We start from the raw sequence: 25,674 nt of genomic DNA, 5'->3' as shown, positions 1-25,674 counted from the left end.
AGAAAGCTCTCAGATTTCTTAAAAAATATTTTTATTTATGTTTCAAAGATGAACAAATGTCTAACAGGTTTAGAATGACATGAGGGTGAGCAATTAATGACAAAATGTAAATATTTGGATGAACTAATCCTTTAAAATGTTGCCATTAAAAAAACTGTAACAAGAAAAATGCTTATTATTGTACACAGCTTTGCTTATAAAGTAAGTTTACCTTGGTAAATGTTTAGATATTTTTACTGGGAAATGACTTGCAGATTTTTACCCGAATCCAAATTTTAAATTGAAACGCTTCAGTCAGCGCAGACTAATGTACTTGTGGTTTTCTAAATCTTACAGGGATGTTTGAGATGCATACTCCCACTCACTTCACTTGACCTAATTTATTGCAGACCTCTAACGATCTAATGAATTTGTAGTAGAGGTGATCAGTCTATAAAACTCACATAAGCCCACACAGTGTTATTTTTCTAAGTGTAACAATATCAGTAATGTATCTAATGAAAAACTGAAGCATTGCCCCCGATGAAACATTACCTTTGCCGCATGTGTTCTACATATGGCTTTGTTAATGATCTGTTTCTGTAATGAGCTCAGTGTCTCAGTGTGTGAGCAGCAGCTGCAAGTCTTCAGTCGGCTGCGGCGAGATCCATTTTGCTCCTAAATCTAGAACATGTATGTGTAGCAATTACTAATTACTTGTGGTTTTTCTTTTTGTAGATGTGGACGTGCTGCAGAGACTGGGATTACTTGGGAAAAGACCGTCTGGGACACGCTCCACACCTCAAGGTGTCATCCCCTTTAAATCCGGGGTCATCCTAACCCAAAGGGCGCGAATTGATGTCCCGGTGAGCTCCGTCGTTCCGACGTCACTGGGTTCGGCGTTCTCTCTCATCTTCAGCGTATGTTCGCATCGCGTAAACAATGCTTTCCTCTTCACTGTTGTGACAAAGAGGAAAAGACTGCAGCTAGGGGTGCAATTCATCCCTGGGAAAATCTTAGTTTACTTAGGCCAAAAGAACACTGTAAATTTTGATTATGATGTTCACAATGGTCAGTGGCACAACCTGGCTTTGGAAATCCAGGCCCAAAGGGTTTCATTATATACTTCTTGTGGGAAGACAAGTGTACATGCAGATTTGCATTTTAAAAATGAGGAATCGCTGGATCCAGAGGGCTCCTTTCGATTGGGGAAAATGAGCCAGAACTCGGTGCAGTTTGAAGGAGCCATCTGTCAGTTTGATATTCATCCCTCTGCTAAGGCAGCTCACAATTATTGTAAGTACATTAAAAAACAGTGCAGGGAAGCTGATACGCATCGGCCAAACCTCCCTCCTCTTTTACCGCTGTTACCCCTGGATCCCAATATATCTGTCACCGTTCAGACCCCAAATGTTGTAACGGAGCTAAACGTCAGACATCTTTCATTAACACAAGACAAAGTACACATTAATCAAGGCCTGAACACCTCTCAGTCTGTACAAACCACAGTGCCACCAACGATAGCCCAGCCCACACTACAGCTCCCCCTGCAGGCCACAGCACAAACTGACACAGCCTCCTTTGAAAGTAGGACATCGCATTTATCTTCAAAACCAACTGCGCAAAGCAGCCCCAGGAAGAACCTCTTGAACGCAACTGTAAACCCCCAGATACCAGCAGAGAATGGGATGGCCGTCACCTCCAGACCGAAGAAGAACAATTTGGATATCCAGACCCCCTCCACAGCAAAACCTAATCCTTTCAGCACATCTAGAGTGTCAGAGATGACAACATTAGCATTACGGAGACATCCACCAATGGAGAACTCCAACCCAAGCTCTTTTGAGTCCGTCACCCCTGCAGCAACGGATGGTTTCCAAACCTTTGACCTTGAACCAACACAATACTCACTCTTGGCTGGGTCACCAGGACAGAAAGGAGAACCAGGAGCACCAGGACCACCGGTAGGATTTTCTTTGATATTAATATTAAATTTAGTGTTCATTTTGTTAACGAAAACTATGTTGAGACGATGATGAAACAACAATAAGGTCAATAAACGATAACTGTATATCTGACTATATCAACATGCAATATAGTTGGCGATAAAAGAAGAGAATTAAAACTATACTATAAAATATTCTATACTATAAAATATTTTTATTTTCGTTGAAAACAATACATTGTGAATGGCTGTACACGCCTCTACTATGCGAGCCTTAATGTGTGCGGTTGCCAGATATCAAAAGTTCATATCCCCAAATCAGGCCTTTTCTGTCAAAAGGATACAGTTCTGGTTGGTGTTTTGCTTTATTTTTGCACACTTCATTATGGAAGAGCAAGCACAATGATATGAAAACACCGACAAACAAGTAAGCTAAAGTTTTGCAAACTCTTCGGCTTAAATGAAAGTGTCATTCAGCCAGCCTGTGTTCATGAGATCTCGACTATTTTGTTTGTGATTCTAGTTGCTGAATAAATCCACTTACTCAACCTCTGTTGTTTTAATAGTGAAATATTATTTAATTTGGAATTATGGAATTACTGTTAGGAATATACTTTAATAATACTTTTGTTGTTGTTGTTTTACTAGTTTTCATAATGTAGACAGAAAGAGTGCATATCAAAATCTTTGAATTTAATGTGACCCTGGGCCACAAACCCATAAGTAAGTATATAAGTAGTCATAAGTCATAAGTAGTACAGGTATATTTGTAGCAATAGTCAAAATCATTGATTTTTCAAAATGTCAAAAGTCATTAGGATATTAAGTAAATATCATGTTCCATGCAGATATTTAGTCAATTTCCTACTGTGAATATATCAAAACCTACATTTTTCACTATGTAGCATAAACCATGATGCACTACAAAATGTTTCAAAATATAGTTTATTGCCATATTCTTTGCATTTTTGTCATTAAACAGGTCTAATAGTTGGAGATTTTCTGCTAACGTTCTGCTTAGAAATAGTCTGGCACCTAGGTCTTCATCAGTATTTTCTTATTGGTGCTGAGGTATTGACAACTTAGAGATAGATTTTTTTCCGAAAGACATGGCGAGTTCAGGAAATAGTAGTTAGGTCAAAGTTAAAAATAAAGAAAGAAATAAACAAACAGTTCAGGTCTCAGTCAGTTGGTTGGTGACTCAAGGTAACAAAAATGTTGGGTTGATAAAACTGTAAAAACCTTATTTAAGGGATAGTTCACACAAAAATGAAAATTTTGTGATTATTTACTCACCCTTGTGTCGTTCCAAACCTAAGACCTTCATTCATCTTCAGATTAAGATATTTTTGATTAAATCCGAGAGCTTTCTAAACCCTGCACAGAATGCAAAGCAACTGATACGTTCAAGGCCCAGAAAGGTGTGACAAGTCCAAGTCCAAGTCCATGTGACATCAGTGGTTCAACTGTAATTTTGTGAAGCTACAAGAATACTTTCTGTGTGCAAATAAAACAAAAATAATGACTGTATTCAATGATTTATTCTCTTCTGTGTCAGTCTTCGACGCACATTCATGAGAGTCCACTTTAAAAAAATGCTAGGTTAAAACAACACAATTTGAGTTATTTTGGCAACCCAACACTGGGTCAAATATGGACAAACCCAGAGTTGGGTTATATTAACCCAGCTTGTTGGGTTAAATCTTTGACCCAACATGCTGGGTTGTTTTATTTAACTCAACTATCGATTTAAAATGACTATTGCTGGCTTAAAATGAACCAAAAGTAGGTTAGAAGTTAAAAAACAGACAAAACAGTAATATTTATTAATAAGTGAAAACATTCATGGACAAAAATATAATTTAATTATACAGTTTAGTTTTCAATATTGCATACAATTAAACCTGTTTAACAAGCATTTTAGTAATACAATTATAACATTTAAAAGAATTTTAAACTCAAGTGTATTAAACCGTACTCTGTTATCCTTTTTAACTGAAATAGAGCTGATTCTCGTGCCTGTGTGTCGCTGAAATCTGAGCCGTGACTGACTTCATAAGTTGCCAATAAACAAACAGTACAGAGTTTTGAGAACATATAACATCTGAATTAATTAGAATCAGTATTATAGCGAATAAAATCAGTTAAGCAAAGCAAGGCAAGGCATTTCCCTCATGCGAAACGACCGTTGCTGACACATTCCTCTGACTGACATCTGGTCCCTGCATGTTGTGTTGTTCAAAATAAAATCATTTACAGCACAGTAAAGACTTTATAGATAAATAAAATGTATAAAACCTTAATTTCACTGAAGAAGTCCACCAAATCGGCAGCACTGAGGATTCGCTCTCCCGTGAAGAGGATGAAAATCCCGCGCTCTGACTGTAACCCAACAGCTGGGTTGAAGTAAGTCACACGCTGGGTTGTTTCGTTGGAGGCAGGGGGAGGGGTGTATAGTTTCAGCGGTCAGTGAGATTGATCCAGCCATTAACCCAATGGCTGGGTTACATAAAAACTACCCAACACTGGAAAAATGACCCAACAGGCTTAACTCAGCGGTTAGGTTAAAAATTAACCCAGCGTTTTTGTAAAGTGTACCATGACGCCATGCGTGGTAGTTATGTTGCTGTCTATGCAGGTGTCATCAAAAATATCTTAATTTGTGTTCTGAAGATGAACGTGTGTGTTAGTGTTTGGAATGACATGAGGGCGAGTAATTAATGACAGAATTTTCATTTTTGGATCTACTAAACTATCCGTTTAATTAGTGGTTTACTGCTTACTAATGTTTGAAGAAACTTTCGTTTGCCAAATCAAAGACATGCAGTCAACCACCAAAGTCATGTAGTCCAAGCAACATAGAGAAACATGCAAAAACCATGAATAATGAATGGTATCACTGACCCCTGCAGACTAGGGCTGTGCGATATTGATGAAAAAATGCGATATGCGATACCTTGTTAATGCGAAATTTGATTTGCGATTAAATTAAAATTAAATTTAAATTAAATTTTAAAATATTTAAAAATGTAAATTATTAAACAAATATATATCGCAACTCTTAAAATATAACATCAGTGTAAAAAAAAAAAAAAAAAATTAATGGCACTTACCTTATGTGCAACGTTGCTTTTCGTGTATAACTTACGTAAAGTACACTACCAGTCAAAAGTTTGGACACACTTCCCCATTCTCTTTGATGGGGAAGTGTGTCCAAACTTTTGACTGGTAGTGTACAGTTTACTTTAATACCACAGTAAAAACTATAGCAAACAGGATTAAAGGCAATGAAAAAGTCAGTAAAAAAAAAAAAAAATTAGAACAAGTGCACAAATTACACGCATAGATAAGTACAAGATAACAGTTACAAATCAAATGAAGTCTTAAGGTCATTGCACACTGAGTCCAAAATTTTCTTTGGCGTTTTCTCAGGGTTTTTTTCATATTCGTCATCGTTTCCTATCAAAATGCTTGCTATGAATGCAAAAACGCAGAAAATCAAACTTGATCCAAACTTTTTTATGGCAGTGTGTAAATGTGATTGACACAACATGAGGTCGTATTTATTATTTAACGTGCGAAAATTTCTTACTCAGTATGCAATGGCCTTAACAGTACTATTCAGGTACCGAACTGGAATAATTAAGTCTAAAATAGCACTGCATAGTGTTCACTGTTTAATTGAAATATAGATTAATCTTTGTTAAAGGTGTGTTTTGTTGTAACATTAGTGACATATAGACAGCAGCACGTATTAACAGGCTGTCGAGGTGGGTATTTTGACCTAATTCTATGTGTATATGTTTCGGTTCAAATAAAAGGAGATGTGAAAGATGAATTAACTCGTGTTCGCGAGGTTGGAAACGTGTCTCTGTGTGAGTGCGCGCGCTTTGATCACAAGCTGCCTGAGATTGCGTTTATGCGCGCACTTCATGTGTTTGTCACAGACATCAAGACGAGACAGCAAGCTATTTTCTGCAACTTAAAGGGATAGTTCACCCAAAACTGAAAATTTGATGTTTATCTGCTTTCCCCCAGGGCATCCAAGATGTAGGTGAGTTTGTTTCTTCAGTAGAACACAAACAAAGATTTTTAACTCAAACCGTTGCAGTCTGTTAGTCATATAATGGCAGTGAATGGGCACCAAACCTTTGAAAGTAAAAATTAAAAACATGCACAGACAAATCCAAATTACACCCTGCAGCTTGTGACGATACATTGATGTCCTAAGACACGAAACAATCGTTCTTTGCGAGAAACTGAACAGTATTTATATAATTTTTTACCTCTGATATACAGCAATGTCCAACTGTCCTGAGCATGTGCTTAGCATTCGGCGCGTTACATGTGTACGCGCTCTGGCGTAGTATATGCAAACGCCGGAAGCGATCTGTCGCTTGTATACGACACTCATTGTTTACACAGAGCACAGAGATTGTGGGTATAGCGGCTATTCAAAATGGTAATTACTTGTGCTTATCCTGATTGTTCAAACTGATTTAAAGCTAAAAGATTACGTTTGCTTGCGCAAACTCATCCAGGACTGTTGACTGGTCACCAATTCCCAACTTCTGAGCCTGATCGCTTAAAGTTGTGGTTGCTTGCTCTTCGGCTGGATATCAATATACCCACAAACTTCGTAAAAGTGTGGAGGGTCTGTTGCAAACATTTTTCCCCTTCTGGCGTTTGTGTATACTACGCCAGAGCACGTACACACATTACACGCCAGATGCTAAGCACATGCAAAAAACGATCGTTTCGTGTCTTAGGACATCAATGTATCGTCACAAGCCGCAGGGTGTTTTTTTTTTTACTTTCAAAGGTTTGGTGCAGATTTACTGCCATTATATGACTAACTGACTGCAACGGTTTGAGTTAAAAATCTTTGTTTGTGTTCTACTGAAGAAACAAAGTCACCTACATCTTGGATGCCCTGGGGGTAAGCAGATAAACATTCAATTATCATTTTTGGGTGAACTATCCCTTTAATGCACTTACGTCAACTCTTTTTAATGTTAACCAAGTCAGTTGCGTGCCTCTATTTTATGCTATATGCGTCGACCTAAAACTAGATTTTTGTGTAACGCTTTAAAGTAGCCTATTATCAAAATGATTCAGCAATATTTACATGTGCGATAATGTCTTTTTTATAATGATTCGATAATTTCAAAATATCGTGCAGCCCTACGCGCAGACTAGGGGTGGGCGATATGACCTAAAATTAATATCACAGTATTTTTCATCTTTTGAACGGTGACGGTATAATATCACGGTATTACTTTTTTTGGTACATTTTGGGAGGAGTAGCCTGTCCTGTCCCTTTATTATGTGAATAAAGTTAATATTTTTATAATATAATAAGTAAATGGTAGGTCCTTATCAAAATGAGACATGGGAGAGTATGCATTCTTAACATATTTATTTTGCAAAAAACCTAAAGATCTTACTTAACAGTGTACAACAAAACAAAAATATTTTTTTTATTGAAATGTAATTTCTGCCATATTTAAAACCTTTAAATAACTGGGGGAAATCAACCCATGGCAACAGTTTAAAAGTAGACCAATTCTGTGGGGAAAAACGTGGACTTGGCAACCCTGCATCCAACACGAGCTGCTGGAGTTAATGTCACTGCACACATGAGTACGAAATTTTCCTCCGAGATTTTTGCACATAAAAAAAAAAATACAGGTTATGTTAATCGAGTTTACACACTGCCTCTGAAACTTTCGTCCGTCATAAAAAAAAAATCGGATCGTGTTTGATTTTCTGCATTTTTGCATCCATAATAAGCATTTTGATAAGGATGGCGGATATTAGAAAACTAAAAAAAAAACGCATACGAAAGTAAAGAGAGATTACAAACATAGACTGGAGGATTTGCTGCAATCTTGTACTCGCTGACAAATATCTATTATAAAATGTGCTGCTCCCTTTACACAGAGTGTGCGTTATCGTAAAATCGAAAGTAAAAGTAAACAGGCCGGTCGCGTTCGCCTCGCGCCACTCAATTTGTGATGCGCTGTGTAAATCCTTCGGCCGGCCGCCGGGAAAAGTCCCGGTCGTCCCAATTGCCACTCCGCCCCTGGTATAGGCTACAGGCCCGACCTTTCTTCATGGTGTTTCACCAGTCGTTTAATGGCCACTCCCCTTTTACCTACCACCTGCAAAGCTGATACGAATATGTTTAACTTTTTTATTTACAACAAGATATATAATATAGCTAAGGACAGGTATTCAGACCACAACTGAACGTTTGAAGAAAATTTAATGCCTGATTATTTAGAATTAGCTATTATTGAATGCAGCCGTTCGAGGCACATAATTGATTTATTACGGTATTGACGCCGGTATTAGAAAATCCATGTCGTGGCGCAATGTCACACCGGTGCTGACTATGACACCGGTGTACCGCCCAGCCCTAGCGCAGACCCTCATGAATGTGAGTCAAATCATTAAGTCTCTTAAAATATCAGACATTTTTATGACAAGGCAGTTAGTTCAAGCTGTAAATTGCCATGTGATGCAACTCTCAAAAAACAAAACAAAGTAATTTGTCTATTAGCTAGTAAAATGATCCATTTATTTTACAGTAAAATGTTATTCTAGCAGGATTTCTCCTGATTACTTTAAAAACGGTGGGGATTTGTTTTTTTAAATACTCTAAGCTAAGTCAGGTTATAAAACCATAACAACAAGGTCTTCAGCTTGCAACAGACCACAAGCACATCATGGCATGATGTCCATTTTCTTTCTTTTTAAACAGTGTCTTATGGTGGCCAGATGGCAAGTGTGCTGCCTTGCTTATTTTGAAAAATGGTGAAATGTGAATTACTGGCTGTGGCCATGTGTTCTTTGCAGCTTGGCCTTGTCATCTACCTTCATATGTTACATTAAGTGCTGACTGTAGCATTGCATTAATATGAATTCTCTGTCATTTGGTTTCCATTACCTCCTAAGGGGTTCAATACATAATATCCCACACACTACACAACTACATCTTTTACTAGTTAAACAACCTTTTCTGGGTGCAAAGTGAAGGTTGAAAGCTGGAAAATTTTGTCATCGTTGTTGCCTTTGAGCTTTTGGTGGTCTTGGTCATAAGCCTAGTTTATAAAATCCCTTGGAAGGGCATTATAGGCCGGTGGGTTTTTGTCTGTGTAATGCTTACACATTTTTTCCTTGTAGTTAAAGAATAAGGTCACAAGCCAGAGGCTTGGACACACACTACAAAAAAAGAAAAAGAAAAAAAAATCTTAATCAGCAGTTTGTCTTGTTTTCCACTGAACATATCTAAACATCCTTGAAACAATTTAAATTCCCTTGGGAAGCAAAGTTGTTTCAGAGAATATATATCTTGAATTATTTATTGTTCTTTGCCTAAACCTGAAACCTTTCTAAATGTGATTAGATTTAAAATTCTGCTTTACTGAAAGTAGTTTATATGATATAAAGTCTGGCAACTTCATCCAACACTAGTATGCAGTGTATTATATGATACTGTACAGTATATACAGTCACAGTGAGCTATTTTCCAACAACAAACAACAACCAGATGTGCCGTTCAGTATGGCTGTCACACAGATAGCACTGTGGATTTTCAGGAGCGATCCCCTTAAGCAACTACTATAAAAGGCCTTGTTTCCTCCTTTTCTAATCTTTTCATTCTTTCCTGGAGGCAGAGAGAGAAAAAGAGATTGTTTTCATTCAGGAAATTTGCCACGTGGAAATAAAGAGTAGGGGGTCAGTGGGGCTCTCCTGTCTTTCTTTCTCTTTAGAGCTCAAAATTACCATATTAATGACATTCATATCAAACACACACTGTGTGCGCAATGTCTCTTGGTTTATTATGTTGATCTTACTCCATAGAATCCTAATGATTATTACAATGCTGAGTGAGGCAGAGCTTGTTTTACTTGAATAAGGACAAAAACCACAGGCAATATATTCATGAAATTCATGTTTAGTTAGACTTTTATAGCAGAGTTTTGGAAATCATTAGTAACGTACACCTTTTATTAGTGAGCGTTGTTTTCAAAAGGAGTAGAAACAGGAAACCCGAAAACATCGTAGATTCCTGGCAGCATCGCTCTCAGTATGAGTATGTGGGATCTTGCCAGGTCTACAGGTGTTACTAAACATTGCCAGGATTTGTCTTGTAGAATTATGTGTAAGCAACACCTTTTAAAGTGACATTTTCCATTTGCCTAATGTTGTCGTCAAATGTGTATGCCACTTAGATGGGTGCGGACACATTACAGCCTATACAGCTACTTTATATAAAAATGTACAAGAATGATTAAAGTCCTTTACTGACATTGCCAAACACTTGTGATCTGTCTTGCCAGATGCACAAGTAATGCTGGACATGATACAGTACAGTATATCAGACCTGCTTGTTGTTCTTTTTCTCTTCTGGCTAAGTGAAATGAAAACACAATTATATGAACACTGACCTCTAGTTAAATGCAAGATCAGTTAATTCATGTGTGTAATTGAGTCAAAGCTAGATGATGCACAAAATGAACAAGGTCAATAGGGACTGAAACCAGTGCCAGTAAAGCAAGCCAAAAAACGCAGCACTATGAACAGAGTTTATTGCAAACAAGTCAACAACCAGTTTTAGACTTTACAATTAAAAAAATTAAAAAACAAAACTTGTAGAAGCCGTGCATTTTTTTTTAAAAATACTCTACCTCAGCAATTATTTTTTCTATATTTTAAATTTAATCTTCATTTTTTAAAAAAAAACAAACCGCTGAAACATATTTGGGTGTTTAATGGTTTAAATCAGAAAGTATCCTTAAACATTGACTAGGGTTCTTTACCTCCATCCAACAGAGGGATTATTGCCTTGTTTGACAGTTCATTCAATGTCAGCAGGTAGATATTTAACACTAAATGACCCTTTTTGTCATGATTTCCCTCCCTTCTTCTCTTTCAGGGACCTCCAGGACCTCCTGGCAAGCCAGGATTACCGGGAAAGAGAGGGCCCAGGGTAAGCCTGTTAAATCTTTCGATTATTTTTTCATGTCTCTGTTGCTTAGGAGATCTTAGTTTTTACTTCATCCACGTCAGTGTGATATTACTCTGCATGTTACTTTAATGTATGTTAGTTTGCCAAAGCTGCATTAAAAGGTGTTGAAATTGGCGTTTGTACATTAAGTAGTTTCCTCACACTGGCAGTTTCATTACAAATCAGACAACCATGTTCCAGTTTCAGTATTACTCCAGTTGTTACTCCATCTTGGATACCAGAATAACATGTTCTGTTTGTCAGGTGTCTTAGATGGACAAAAACATTGTAAAATAAGTCCATATGTAAGTATTATGCTATATTTTTTGGGGGTACATTCTTTTATTTATGGTCAAGGACGACTAGTTCCTATTAAACTCTAATTACCCACATGTGAGTCTGAAACCAAGTTTAACTTTGCATTTCAGATGGCTTGCACTTGAAAATTGTTTGCTGCTTGTTCAGATTTTGTGCAGTCAGTTTAAATTGTAAAATTAATGTTTCTTAGTCCATTTGCATTGGGACTTTATGAATACTTTTCATTGGCAATAACTGGATGTATGCAAATCCACATCCAGACCAACACAGATATGCTGAAAATATAACTGTTCAATGAAAGTACGGTCATTTTTATATACAGTTGAAGTCAAAAGTTTACCAAAATAAGAGGGATCATACAACATGCATGTTATTGTTAATTTAGTTCTGACCTGAATAAGATATTTCACATAAAAGACATTTACATATAGTCCACAAGAGAAAATAATTGTTGTTCATGAGTCCCTTGTTTGTCCTGAACAGCTAAACTGCCTGCTGTTCCTCAGAAAAATCCTTTAGGTCCCACAAATTCTCAGTTTTTACAGCATTTTTGTGTACTTGAACCCTTTCCAAAATGACTATGATTTTGAGATCCATCTTTTCACACTGAGGACAACTGAGGGACTCATATGCAACTATTACACTGATGCTTCAGAAGGTAACACAATGCATTAAGCTGGGGGTGAAAACTTTTGAACAGAATGAAGATGTGTATTTGTGTGTTTGAGCCTTCTGTAATAGTTGCACATGAGTCCCACAGTTGTCCTCAGTGTGAAAAGATGGATCTCAAAGAGTCATTTTATTTTTTATGTGAAAAATCTTATTCAGATCAGTACTAAATAAAAAATAACATGCATTTTGTATGATCCCTCTTATTTTAGTGAAATAATTATCATTTTGCAGATTCTGCAAGCTGTATGTAAACTTTTGACTTCAACTGTATATATATTAAACTGTATGTACTGTAGATATTTCACAGAATGTCCAAGCTGCTCTTTTCCATACAATGAAAGTACAGTATATTCAGTTTTTTTTTTTTTTTTTCAGAATTTACTGTAAGCTCACTGAAGTCTGTCTTTGTTACAAACTGATAGTTTGTCATCAGGATGAGTGAGTGCCTTGTAGAAAGGCAGAAAGGTAGAAAGTGCTTGGTAAGGTTGTAATTGAGAGTGAAAGAAGGCTTGAGACAATGAGATATCAGTTAGTCAGTGATTCAAAGAGACTTCCCTGGGTGGAAGTCTAGATGTTTTGTGTGTAAGATACCTGGCCTGGCCTATGAGACTGCCCTTTAGAGAGGCCCCTGAGGGCTGGACTGTGGGAACTCAATCTGTTGAGCTAAAGAAAGGACTCTTTGTAGCAGTCTTATTAAAGGCATTTAAAGCCTCACCGGTGCTCACCGGCTCTTAAGCTCTTCAGAGTTGCTGGTCAAGAGCCTTGGGATCCCACACCATTAGTCAGTGCAATAAGGTACCAAGAATATTCCATGAAACAACCACGCAGATATTTTGTAATATTAAAAAGTTCATTTTTTGGTTTTTTATTTCTGCAGCGCGTTTTACTTAACTGTCAGTTTTCATAAGCAGTTCATATGCAAGATAAAATTTTGTTTCAAGGCTTAAGACAAAATGAAAATTCTGTCATTAATTACTTACCCTCATGTTGTTCCAAACCTGTAAGGCCTTCTTTCATCTTTAGAAGACAAATTAAGATATTTTTGATGAAATGCTTTCTGACCCTGCATAGACAACAACGCAACTATCACGTTCAAGGCCTAGAAAGGTAGTGAGGACATAGTTAAAATAGTCTATGTGACATCTGTGGTTCAACCCTAATTTTACAAAGCTATACTGGAATTCAACACGTGTTCATGAGAGTGCCACATTGTTTTAACTTTAAAATTTAACTTTTTATCATTCTTGAAAGTTGTAAAGTCATGCATTTTTTTCTTAAGGTGGTGAATGTTCAGACTCAGATAACAGTTTTAAACGGAGCCAACTTCTTTCACTCGTTTACAAACATTTACAACATCAGCAAAGTGTTTGTTAGTTTTTGAATCAAATATACTGAGTGTTGGTTTGTGCTGAAGGTAACATTACAAATATCGAAAGATAATTGTTGTCAAAACTATATAATTTGCGGTGTGCAACATTGTGATTGTGTTAATACACTTTGTCACATTAAAAAGCACAATGATCAATTCTATATGTCATTGCGTAACTTGAATGAGGGGATATATTGTTGCTAAAAGCATCAAAAATTCACTAAAATTGTAAAAAAAATGGCTCTATGTCAAGCATAGTTATTCTAGTCTGGAGAAAGATATGGTTACATTAGCAAATGTGCAGCAAAATTGCCTAAAGTCAAAAGCACAGATCATTTCAAACCAAGAAGTTTTACTGTTGGTCTAAGTGACATTTTGAGCCTGTAGCAAAACAAATGAGTGGAAATCTTTAACTCCTACACAAACATTTTAACCAACTGAAATGACTGGATTTGTTGAACAGTGGTAAATGTGACCATGTTTAGGATGACTCGCTGTTGTCTTTGCATTTATGTCTTTGTAAATATGTATTTATAAGTTGCTCCTACTAAGGGCCAGATTTACTAAACAGGGCAACAAATTAGCATTAGAACGCAATTCCATAGAAGAGCAGATGAAGGAAAGTTCTGCTTGTGATTTACTGACAATGCGTACATTGAAGAACACAGACGGAGCCAGATCATTTCCATAATGACAAGTGCAATCTACCAAGAGCAAATTACCTCCTGCTTTTAGGCATGCTTTTTTGGGGCGTTAAATAATGCCACAAATACCAGTAATTTGATGAACACAGACATTATTAAAACGTGTTGCATGATTCATTTTAATACTCTCCTCCCAGAAATTTTATGTACAAATGCATATTCAATAAGGTAAGGCACAAAAATAATTGTGCCTGTGCCTTTTCAGCGCTAATTCTTCACTAGTAAATCCTGACACTATTTTGATGCCAAAAGACGGTTTGCACTGGTGCAAGCTGTTAGTAAATCTGGCCCTAAATGACTACATATGAAAGTAATGCGAAAATAGCTTGCTTTCCATACAAATTAAAAATATAACTTTATATTAGGGCTGGGTGATTAATCGAAAAGTAATCGAAATCGACATTCAGAACCTGTAATCGATCAAATTTTTCCAGGTCAATTATTTCAATTACTTTCCCTTTAAAAACACTACTGCGTGTGGAGTCACGTAACCCAGCTCCATTACGCTACGTTATTCCGCCGACATGTCGATGGAGAGCTTAAGCAGTATTTATACAGTAAAAAGTATTTACAGAATATACAAGAGTAATTTTATTTAGAAGAGATACTGCTTATTTTCTAGTTATTTATTTTCACTAATTTAAGAAAAATTAGACTTTTCGTTTTAAGCAATGTGTGCTTTAATTTCAGTTGTTCAACACTAATGTTCAATAAATAATCATAGATAGTAGAAAGTGTGTGCACCCTTCATTCAAAAATCTCTCACTTGTAATATGTGAGCATATTTACTGTACAAAACTTGTCAGTGAACTATGAGGGCAAAAAAATAAATATTATTTAAATATAATTTTATTAATGAATAAAATAATCGTTCATTAATCGTAATCGGGTTAAAATGTTCAATTAATCGAGATTTTGATTTTAGGCCAAATCGCCCAGCCCTACTTTATATAATAGAACTTTGAAAAGTAAAGTTCTCCAGCGCTGCTTAAGATGGTTGAATGGTGAAAAACATCACCTAGCTGCAAAAATTATAAACGTGGGGGTCAGAAGTTATGGAAAATTGCCCCTACTGTCACATCTTTAAATAATCTCGGGCATTATACAAACAAAATGAAACTAAGTGGCATTCTGTTTGCTTCTTTTCAAACCAGCTTTTTGTTTTGGTGCCTTGTCATATCCTTATGGCCACATGGACGTTTTGTCTAGTAAATGCTTTTGAAAACAAAAAAGCAATTTCCGACAGTTTTGATATTTCTTTATTAACTACGCCAAGTATGGTAGTGTTTATGTAGTAATTCATCCCTCAGGTCTCTCACAACTGCACAAAACTGTAAACCATTCCCTTCTGTGTCACCATGTGCTGGGTCATGTGGTCTGTCAGGGTCGTCTGGTGTGAATCAAAGCCTCACAGATGACAGATACAGAGTGTTAGACGTATTGTATCAACACAGTAAAATTCTCTTATGTACAATTTGTCCCCGTCGCCTTGCACCTCCATTGACTTTGGCACTGCTTAGGCTGTCTTTGATCGAATTCTTAACAATGCCAACCTTAAAAAGTTCCCTTTTAAACATAGTTTATCTTGGTCAAGAGGCCAGACCAGAAAGATATTCCCTCAAGTGCACTGGTAAACATTAGCAGAGGCCTCCTTTGAGCCAGGTCAGGGAACCCCGCCATAAGTCAGCCATTCTCAAATATATGAGGCGGAAAGTGACAACCACCACGCGCGTCTGCCCACACGAGTGCCTGCTGGAGATCTGAAAGTGAGCAGGAGAGATTAACCAATATGTAACTTGATAGGCTTTCTTGATACCCCGTTCTCACTCTCCTCTGATCACTAACTACGGCCACATGTGGAAAACCTGACCAAACATAAAAAACGGGGTGGAAATCTGTACATGAGCTTCTTGTAAGTATCTCCATATGGCCAGTTTGTGTGTACTCAGCAGGAAGGCCAATGAATAAGAGCCCCACTCATGGCTAACCCCAGGTGGATCATATATAAATAACAGCGCTGCCTTGACAAGTATGCTTAGCGTTGCCTCTCGGCTTTTAGTCTTTGAATCTCACCATTGCGTGTTATTTGCACCACAATATGAATAACTTCCCTGATCGTTGTCAGCTATCATTCAAAAAATATTCAGGCCTACATTTAAGATTAATGTTTTTAAATTGCGTATAAAATATCCATCCATTTAGATTCGACAGTTTTACAAACTAATAAACTTAATGTGATACATACACTGTCAAAAGTTTTTGATGCTTTTTAAAGATGTCTCTTCTCACCAAGCCTGCATTTATTTGATCCAAAATACAACAAAAGCAGTAATATTGTGAAATATGTTTACTATTTAAAATAACTGCTTTCTATTTGAATATATTTTAAAACATAATTTATTCCTGTGATCAAAGCTAAATTTTCAGCATCATCACTTCCTTCTTCAGTTTTACACGGTCCTTCAGAAATCATTCAGGATTATTTGATGATTAGAAAGATCCAAAGATCAGCATTTATCTGAAATAAAAAGCTTTTGTAAGATTATACACTTGATCGAAAGTGATGATAAAGACATTTGTGATGTTACAAAAGATTTCTGTTTCAGATAAATGCTGTTCTTCTGAACTTCTGAAAAAAAATCTACTCAACTGTTTTCAACAAAGTAATAATAAATGTTTTTGAGCAGCAAATCAGAATAGTAGAATGATTTCTGAAGGATCGTGTGACTGGAGTCATGATGCTAAAAATTCAGCTATGAAATCACAGAAATAAATTACTTTTTAAAATATCTTTTAAATATATTCTTATTCTTATTTCTTATTTTTTCTTATATTTTAAATAGTAGTTTTTACTATACTTTGGGTCAAGTAAATGCAGGCTTGGTGAGCAGAAAAAAACTTCTTTAGAAGTTCTTTAGAAAACATTAAAAATCTTTTGCCTGGTAGTGTATTTATCAGTCATATTTTTGTCAGTGTATTTTTCGTTCCTGTTTCATGTATATACAGTATGACTGACAAATATGCATCACATTGTTTACCAAAAAATGAAAATTTGCTGGCATTTACTTGCTCTCAGACCATCTAATATGTAGATAAGTTTGTTTCTTCATCAAAACAGATTTGGAAAAATCTAGCATTAAATCACTTGCTCACTAGTTGATCCTCTGAAGTGAATGGGTGCCGTCAGATTGAGAGTCCAAACAGCTGATAAAAGCATCACAGTAACCCCCAAGTAATCCACATGATTACCTCCAGTAAAAAAGTCCATCCTCTGTTCTCCTTTCACATCAAAATCCATTGCAATAGAATTATTTTGGACTGTTCTCACTTGAAAACAGTGCTAGATCTGTGCATATTTCTCTCCTGATTCAGACAAGATGAGAAAGCATTATGATGTAGGATTTTCATTTTAGCCAGAAGCAACGGTTTGAAGTTAAAAACATCTTGATGGATTAGTTAATTACAAACATGCAGCTTTTTGTTTTCTAAGACCTTAATTGATGGACTGTTTGGACTACCATTATGACAGCACCCATTCACTGCAGTGGATCCATTGGTGAGCCAGAGGCGAACAGTATCTTGTGTCCTTCTGTACAAAAACTGACCAGTGGTCCATTTAAGTAGCGACTAAATGTGCTGAAATAGGGTTGCACCAGAAACTGTAAACAGAATTTAATTTATGAGCGATCTTGGCAGCAGTAATTTGTCCAATGATGAGCATAACCAGTATATATAAAGACATGAAATGTAGCCAAGCACACTTTAAGGAGCTAACTAAGGTGTCTGGATCTCAGTCTGGATATACAGTCCCACCCAAATATGCTGCGTCCTCCACAACTTTTGCATCTTGCAAACTGTTTAGCACATATTGTTCTTATTTACCTGATTTGCATAATTGCTTTAGTGAATCGGGTGCTAAAACAATGCAGAAAGCATGTGCAAATAAACATCAAGTTCAAATCATTCCACCCCACATTGTTTGTTTCCTATCAGTGTGGTCGTTAGTTTCAGTTAGCACATTAACCTCCAAAGTGACGGCCATTTGGATTGTGGCTTTAGCAGTTTGTTGTTTAAGATCACTTCCATTTTGTCTGCTTGACTAACAGAGCGTATAAATCAGTGTCTAGGGAGTTTTCTTGCACTCTCTCTACCCAAGCCCCCTGGTCGCTGCTGGAAAACTGAGCTAATGAAGAAAATCATGTCCATATGGTATATGCCAAAAGCATATGCCAGAAGTACCCTTTAAAACACAACACTTTCTTTTTAAGTGGAGGGCAATTTTCTGAATGCATGCCTTGGGCAAACTCTGCTACTTACGTACAGTACTTACCACGAGGGCCAGAATAATGAAAAATGTATGAGGTTTTTAAACATTTCTCCATTCCCAAAATTTGACTAAGCTGCTTCCCTCAGATTCTGACAGGGTTGGTGATTTTCAGGGACTGCAGTAAATGTTCCAATTCTTAAACATTTTTCCAGTGTTTGAGCTAAAGGTGGGGGTCCTGAACCCCAGTAGGAATTAAAGGATCCACTATAAGTCTATATTTATTGCCCTGGCTTAATTTTTTTCCCTTTCATTCTTTTCAGGCACTTATTCTTTCCAAGTTTCTTTCTGAAATTTATAAAGGTGCCTAAGTGCACCATACATAGTTTTGTGAGGCATTTAGAGATGAGACTGCCACTGTGGATTCATCACCGGTTTAATATAGAGTTAATCAAGTCAGTGAAATTGCTATCCTAAATGCAACCAGATTTTGTTTATACGTGCACTGGCATAGAGGTGCTATGGAAGCCTGTCTCTGCCACTGAATCAAAAATGAAAAATTGTGACTTTTTATCTCACAAATGGGAGTTATAAAGTTTTTAAGTCCAATTTTCAGGGGGAAAAAGACTGAAATGTTCTCAGAATTGCAAGTTTATATCTCACAATTCTGACTTTATAACTCCCAATTGTGAGATTATATTACGCAATTCTGACTTTATAACTTGAAAATGTGAGTAAAAATCACGCACTTCTGACTTTATAACTCGCAATTACAAATTTATATTATGCAATTCTGAAACAAAAAGTTAGATTTACAAGTTTATATCTCACAATTCTGAGAAAAAAAGTCAGAATTGCAAGATGTGAACCCAATTGTGAGAAAAAAGACAGAATTGTGAGTTTATATCTTGTAATTCTGACTTTATAACTTGTAATTGCAAGTTTATATCTCAATTCTTTGAAAAAAAAGTCAGAATTGCAGGTTTATATCTTACAATTCCAAAAAAAGTTAGATTTGCGAGTTTATATCCTAATTAGGAGAAAAAAAAGTTGGATTTGTGAGTTTATATCACAATTTTGAGGGAAAAAGTCAGGTTTGCAAGATGTAAACTCACAATTGCAAGAAAAAAGTCAGAATTGTGACTATATCTCACAATTCTAAGAAAAAAAAGTCAGAATTGCAAGATGTGAACTCAATTGTAAGAAAAAGGACAGAATTCTGAGTTTATATCTTGCAATTCTGAGTTTATAACTTGCAATTGCAAGTTTATATTGCAAATCTTAGAAAAAAATCAGAATTGCGGATTTATATCTTACAATTCTGAGCAAAAAAAAAGTTAGATTTGCAAGTTTATATCTCATAATAAGGAGAAAAAAGTTGGATTTGTGAGTTTATATCACAATTTTGAGGGAAAAAGTCAGGTTTGCAAGATGTAAACTCACAATTGCAAGAAAAAAGTCAGAATTGTGACTATATCTCACAATTCTAAGAAAAAAAAGTCAGAATTGCAAGATGTGAACTCAGTTGTAAGAAAAAAGACAGAATTCTGAGTTTATATCTTGCAATTCTGAGTTTATAACTTGCAATTGCAAGTTTATATCGCAAATCTTAGAAAAAATCAGAATTGCGGATTTATATCTTACAATTCTGAGCAAAAAAAAGTTAGATTTGCAAGTTTATATCTCATAATAAGGAGAAAAAAGTTGGATTTGTGAGTTTATGTCACAATTTTGAGGAAAAAAGTCAGGTTTGCAAGTTTATATCTTACAATTCTGTGAAAAAATTCAGAACTGCAAGTTATAAAAAGTCAGAATTGTGAGTTTTTGTCGCAATTCGGAGAAAAAAGTCAGATTTACAAGTTTATATCTCACAATTCTGAAAAAAAGTCAGAATTGCAAGATGTGAACTCAATTGTGGGAAAAAAAGACAGAATTGTTAGTTTATATCTTGCAATTCTGACTTTATAGCTTGCAGTTGAAAGTTTATATCTCAATTCTAAAAAAAAAAGTCAGAATTGCGAGTTTATATAATAACTAGAAGAAAAAAGTTTGATTTGTGAGTTTATATCAGAATCTTGAGGGAAAAAAGTCAGATTTGCAAGTTTATATTTCACAATTCTGAGAAAAAAAGTCAGAATTGCAAGATGTGAACTCAATTGTGAGAAAAAGACTTTCTTTCAGTTTATATCTTGCAGTTGTGACTTTATAACTCGCAAATGCAAGTTTATATCTCAATTATTAGAAAAAAAGTCAGAATTGCGAGTTTATATCACTTCATATTATATCAATTCTGAGAAAAAAGTCAGAATTGCAAATTTCGCAGTTCTGACTTTATAACTCATAATTGCAAGTTTATATCTAATTTCTACGAAAAAAAAGTCTAACATTATAACTCGTGATTGCTAGTTTGAATCTCACATTTCTGAAAAAAAGTCAGAATTGTGAGATGTAAACTTACAATTGCATAAAAGAAAGTCAGAATTATGAGATGGAATTTTACATAATCTGTTAAATAGAATAAATGTACTTATCCTTATTGAACCCAGGGAGATTTGGGAGAGAAACAATTTGAGCAAAACATGTCACCAAACAAAATGTCTGACTATGTAATTTCCACTAAGAAAAAAAGTGGCTTGAAGACAGATCAGTTTTGACAGATGTTTTCTTTAATAGGCAGTTTGTCTTTGATTTAATTAGCTTATGTCGCTTACATCACTGAGGGTCAAATTATCGTTTTAGAATTTGATTTAAATCAAGCTGCTGTTCCTAACAGGGGAGTTACTCTTTTTACTTGCCAAAGTCAATTTTGACTCACACTGGTGCTTTAGGAGTGTTAATTTGGGACCTTGATAGCAGCTATTGAACTGACAGAAGTACTGGTCATTGTGCTTCTAAATCAGTCTGGGACATGAGTATTCATTTCACAAACTCTTTTTTCCCCTCTGTACATCTAGTTCTCTTTTATTCCCCTCTCATTTTCTTTCTTGTCCTTTTATTGGCTGTTTATTGTTTCGAAGAAGAAAAACCAATAATGTGGTTCAAGGCTTGTGACCCAGCAAGTCTCCCACAGTGATTGCAAAGTAACTATGGAGGAGGCAGCACACTATACAAGTGTACAAGTGAACATGTGTTATGTTGTTTTGTAGGGTCTCCCTGGTCCGCATGGAAACCCAGGCCACCCGGGGACCCCCGGACCCAAGGTATGTACCACTGAATACTAGTGTGTTGGAACTATGAGACCACTTTTGTTTGTTTTTGTCTTGTTTTGTTTGTTTGTTTGGTTTTCGTTTTACAAAGCAGCTTGTGATGACACTGACCAGTATGTTTGGACATACCCTGTGCTCATAAAAAGCAAGTCTTGAACTTATTAGTGAATTCCACAAACTTAAAGGGGAACATTAAACATATGCATGAGCTTTGATGTACTCAATGGCCTCTAATTATCAGCCATATGTGCTTTAAGTAGAACTTTAATAGGTGATTGTGTATTTTTACAATGGTGATATCACAAGGTAGACTATGTATAATACCCAGAAAGACAGCAGTAAAAACATACTACAGTACTCCAGTACTACAATAAAAAAACACTACTACTTTTTGAGACAAATAGAAAACTAGTAACTCGGCCATCTACATGTAGCTGTTATAAATTAAAAGAAAAACTATAAAACATGAGTAGATGAATTCTGATGAATGCTAGCAAGAAATATGGGCGATGTATGAGTTTGATTACATCATTGGGCATGTTTATTTCCATTCACGCTTTTCACAGTTGTTCATTTTACCACATCTGGCTGCTTGTGGCAGTCTTACAATAGACCAGGAGAGCATAGGTCTTTTTTAGCCATATGAAGGCAAGCCCAATTTTAAATTCCCTCTCTTACTGTTACTGCCAAATGGGACACGGATGAAACAAATAGACAGAAGGAAGGACAGAATGAGAGAGACACTCATTGCAGTATGTTTGTTGTTGGCGTCCTATCAGACGTTTTTCTCTAGAAATGTATTCAAATAGCAGTAATTTTATCATTCATTGAGCAGTAAATTATCAAATGATAGATAAGAGCATTATTACTGGCATGTATCCAGACACATGGTGTAGACGAGCACACTTTCGGCTTTAGAGAGACAATTTTGGTCTCTGAATTGCTGTGTTGGAGTGTTATAAATTGCAGCAAAGCATGAGCCTGGTGAATCCTTTACAACTGAACTGAAAACCTCCTAGATCTCATGCAAACTGTATTTAGCCAAATGCATGATTACTTATGATGATGATAACAGCCACAAAGACAATGTCGGAAGCATTGTAAACCAAAAAAAGACAGGTTAACTGCTCAGATTAATTGGAGAAAAAATATGCTACCACTTGTACATGTGTCTGAATCACAACCATAAAACATGGCCTCATCCCATTGCCTGAAAAGGCAGAAGAATGTGGTGTCTGAACCTTAGTGTCATTGCAGAGACTTACTGTAAACTTATTCTCACTAGCGTACATGGGTCACTCTCTTGTGTAAACAGCACTCCTTTCCTTTGCAGGGCTTCGTTACTCTTATCCATGTAGACTATATAGAAAAATTAGGAGAGGAATCCTGTTACAGTATTCTGTTTGGAGAGCAGGGGTCGTAATAACTCCCCCAGTAACCTCCTCATTTCCTGTGTGATGTATATGATTCAAAACAACAGTGAGTGGTGTGTCACTGTTGGAGTTTGAAAAGATTTTCAGTTTAAAAGCCTTTTCAGATGGCGTACTTTGTTTAACTTTTATGAAAGTTTTGTATCATCTAAACACACCTCATTGTAATTTTTAACATTGTTTTATGAGTGGTTTGAATCAGTTGTTTGTCCTCTGTGTGTTACAGGGGAAAAAAGGAGACTCTGGACTCTCACCTGGTAGAGCACTAAATGGAATGAAGGTATGTGTTATCATACCCCCCTTTATTCATTAGTTAAATATGTTATTTATTACATACAGTTAAAGTCAAAAGTTTAAATACACCTTGGAGAATTTGCAAAATGTTAATTATAAGACATTTACATATAGTCCGCAAGAGAAAATAATAATTGAATTTATAAAAATGACCCCGTTCGAAAGTTTACATACACTTGATTCTTAATACTTTGTTGTTACCTGAATGATCCACAGCTGTGTGTTTTTTTTTGTTTTTTTTTTTGTTAAGTGACAGTTGTTCATGAGTCCTTCAGGTCCCACAAATTATTTGGTTTTTCACCATTTTTTGTGTATTTGAGCGCTTTCCAACAATGACTGTATGATTCTGAGATCCATCTTTTCACACTGAGGACAACTGAGGGACTCATATGCAACTATTACAAAAAGTTCAAAAGTTTATACCCCTGGCTCTTAATGAAATGTTTTTCCTTCTGGAGCATTAGCCATCATGTGCTTTAGCTCATGTCCATTGTTTAGTAGCAAAAAGTATATTATAGTACGCCCCTAAATTATCTCAGAACATAACGTAATAGTTCATATAGATTAAAATATATATTATACATTTATTAGTAAAGATCTGTATTGCTTTTCGAAAGGAGACTTACTAAAGTTGCATTTATTTGATAAAAATATAGAAAAAACTATTTAACTATTGAATGTAAAATAAAATTTATTCCTGCAATAGCAAAGCTTAATTTTCAGCATAATTACTTAAATATTCCGGGTCACACAATCCTTCAGAAATGAAAAGAGAGAGAAAAGAGAGAATTTGGTGCTTGGTTGTGCTGTGTTTTTTTATTTTTGTTGAAAGCATGTTTTTTTTTATGAATTGAAATGTAAAAGAGCAGCATTTATTGCCCCTAAACTGCCCCTAAACTTTTGAATGGCAGTATATAGAGTATGTGAATGTGTTTATGTCCAGACAGGCATTTTGTCAACACAGTTAAATATGAATATATATAGTGCTGCTTCAAAGTTTGTGAAATAACCCAAAAGATCATCAGATTTTTATCTGAATGTTTGTCCTGAAAGTTCACAAAGAAAACCCAATCAAACAAATGAGATAAATATATACTTTGTCATTTATTTATTCAGGAAATTATGCAATTCTACATATCTGTGAGTGGCAAAAGTATGTAAATTTCTAGGATTAGCAGTTAATGTGAAGGTGAAATTAAAGTCCATTTGCTTATAGGTGTTTTCAGTCAGTGGGATGACTATCAGGTGTCAGTGCCTGCCCTATTTTATTTAAAGAACAGGGATCTATTAAAGTCTGGTGATGTTTGTGGAAGTGAATGATGGACAAAGGAGATTTCTGAGGATGTCAGAAAAAGAGTTGTTATTGCTCATCAGGCTGAAATTGTCACAAAACCATCTCTAAATAGTTTGGACTCCACAAATCCACAGTCAGATTGTGTACAAATGGAGAAAATTCAAGACCACTGTTACCCTCCCCAAAGATCACTCCGAAAGCAAGACGTGTAATAGTCCACGAGGTTGCAGAGGAACCCAGGGTAACTTCTAAGCTAAAATAAACTAAAGGCTATTTTCACATTGAGTCCATTATCAGAAAAACACTGAACAACCATGGTGTGCATGGCAGAGTTGCAAGAAGAAAGCCACTGCTTTCCAAAAAGAACATTGCTGCCCATCTGCCATTTGATAAAGATCGTGTGGACAAGCCAGAGGGTTATTGGAGAAATGTTTTGTGGATGGTTGAGACCAAAATAGAACTTTATGGGTTTAAATGAGAAGCATTATGCTTGGAGAAAAGAACACACTTCTCACATTCCAGCATAAGAACCTTATACCATCTGTGAAACACGGTGGTGATAGTATCATGGTTTGGGCCTGTTTTGCTTTATCTGGGCCAGGATGGCTTGCCATCATTAATGAAACAATGAATTCTGAATTATAGCAGCAAATTTGAAGGAAAATATCAGGACATCTGAAGTCATGCAGCAAGACAACAACCCCAAACACACAAGTCATTCTACCAAAAAAAAAGGTTAAAAAAAGAACAAAGTTAATGTTTTGGAATGGCTAAGTCAAAGTCCAGACCTTAACCCAATTAAAATGTGGTTGAAGGACCTGACGCAAGCAATTCATAGCAGGAAACCCACCAACATCACAGAGTTTAAGTGGTTCTGTACTGAGGAACAATGTTACAATGTTTGGACTACAATTTCTCTAAATCGTTGAGCAGTTACAAGAAACGTTTAAATACAGTTATTGCTGCAAAATAGTCACACCAGATAATTGAAACAAAGATTCAGTTTGTCTACTTTCAGGACTTCTGTGAATATGTGATGTTTTGGGTTATATTTATGCAGAAATATAGAATATTTCACTATATATATATATATATATATATATATATATATATATATATATATATATATATATATATATATATATATATTATATATAGACCTTTTTCCTGAGTAAACGATGAG

At 35.8% G+C, this 25,674-nt stretch overlaps 1 protein-coding gene across 1 annotated transcript in view; it reads left to right on the top strand.

The window, feature by feature from the left end:
• Positions 1-25,674, top strand: part of col27a1b (collagen, type XXVII, alpha 1b) — a 101,008-nt gene that overhangs the window by 11,495 nt on the left and 63,839 nt on the right. Inside the window, exons 3-6 of the mRNA XM_073841093.1 lie at positions 718-1,943; positions 10,869-10,922; positions 21,414-21,467; positions 23,130-23,183. Of these exons, the coding sequence (XP_073697194.1) occupies positions 718-1,943; positions 10,869-10,922; positions 21,414-21,467; positions 23,130-23,183 (1,388 nt within the window). The remainder of the gene's footprint in view (positions 1-717; positions 1,944-10,868; positions 10,923-21,413; positions 21,468-23,129; positions 23,184-25,674) is intronic.

Source organism: Garra rufa, chromosome 5 (assembly GCF_049309525.1).
Source record: "Garra rufa chromosome 5, GarRuf1.0, whole genome shotgun sequence".
NCBI lineage: Eukaryota > Metazoa > Chordata > Actinopteri > Cypriniformes > Cyprinidae > Garra > Garra rufa.
Note: the sequence above shows the minus strand (reverse complement) of the source record. Positions and strands in the feature narration are given on the sequence as shown.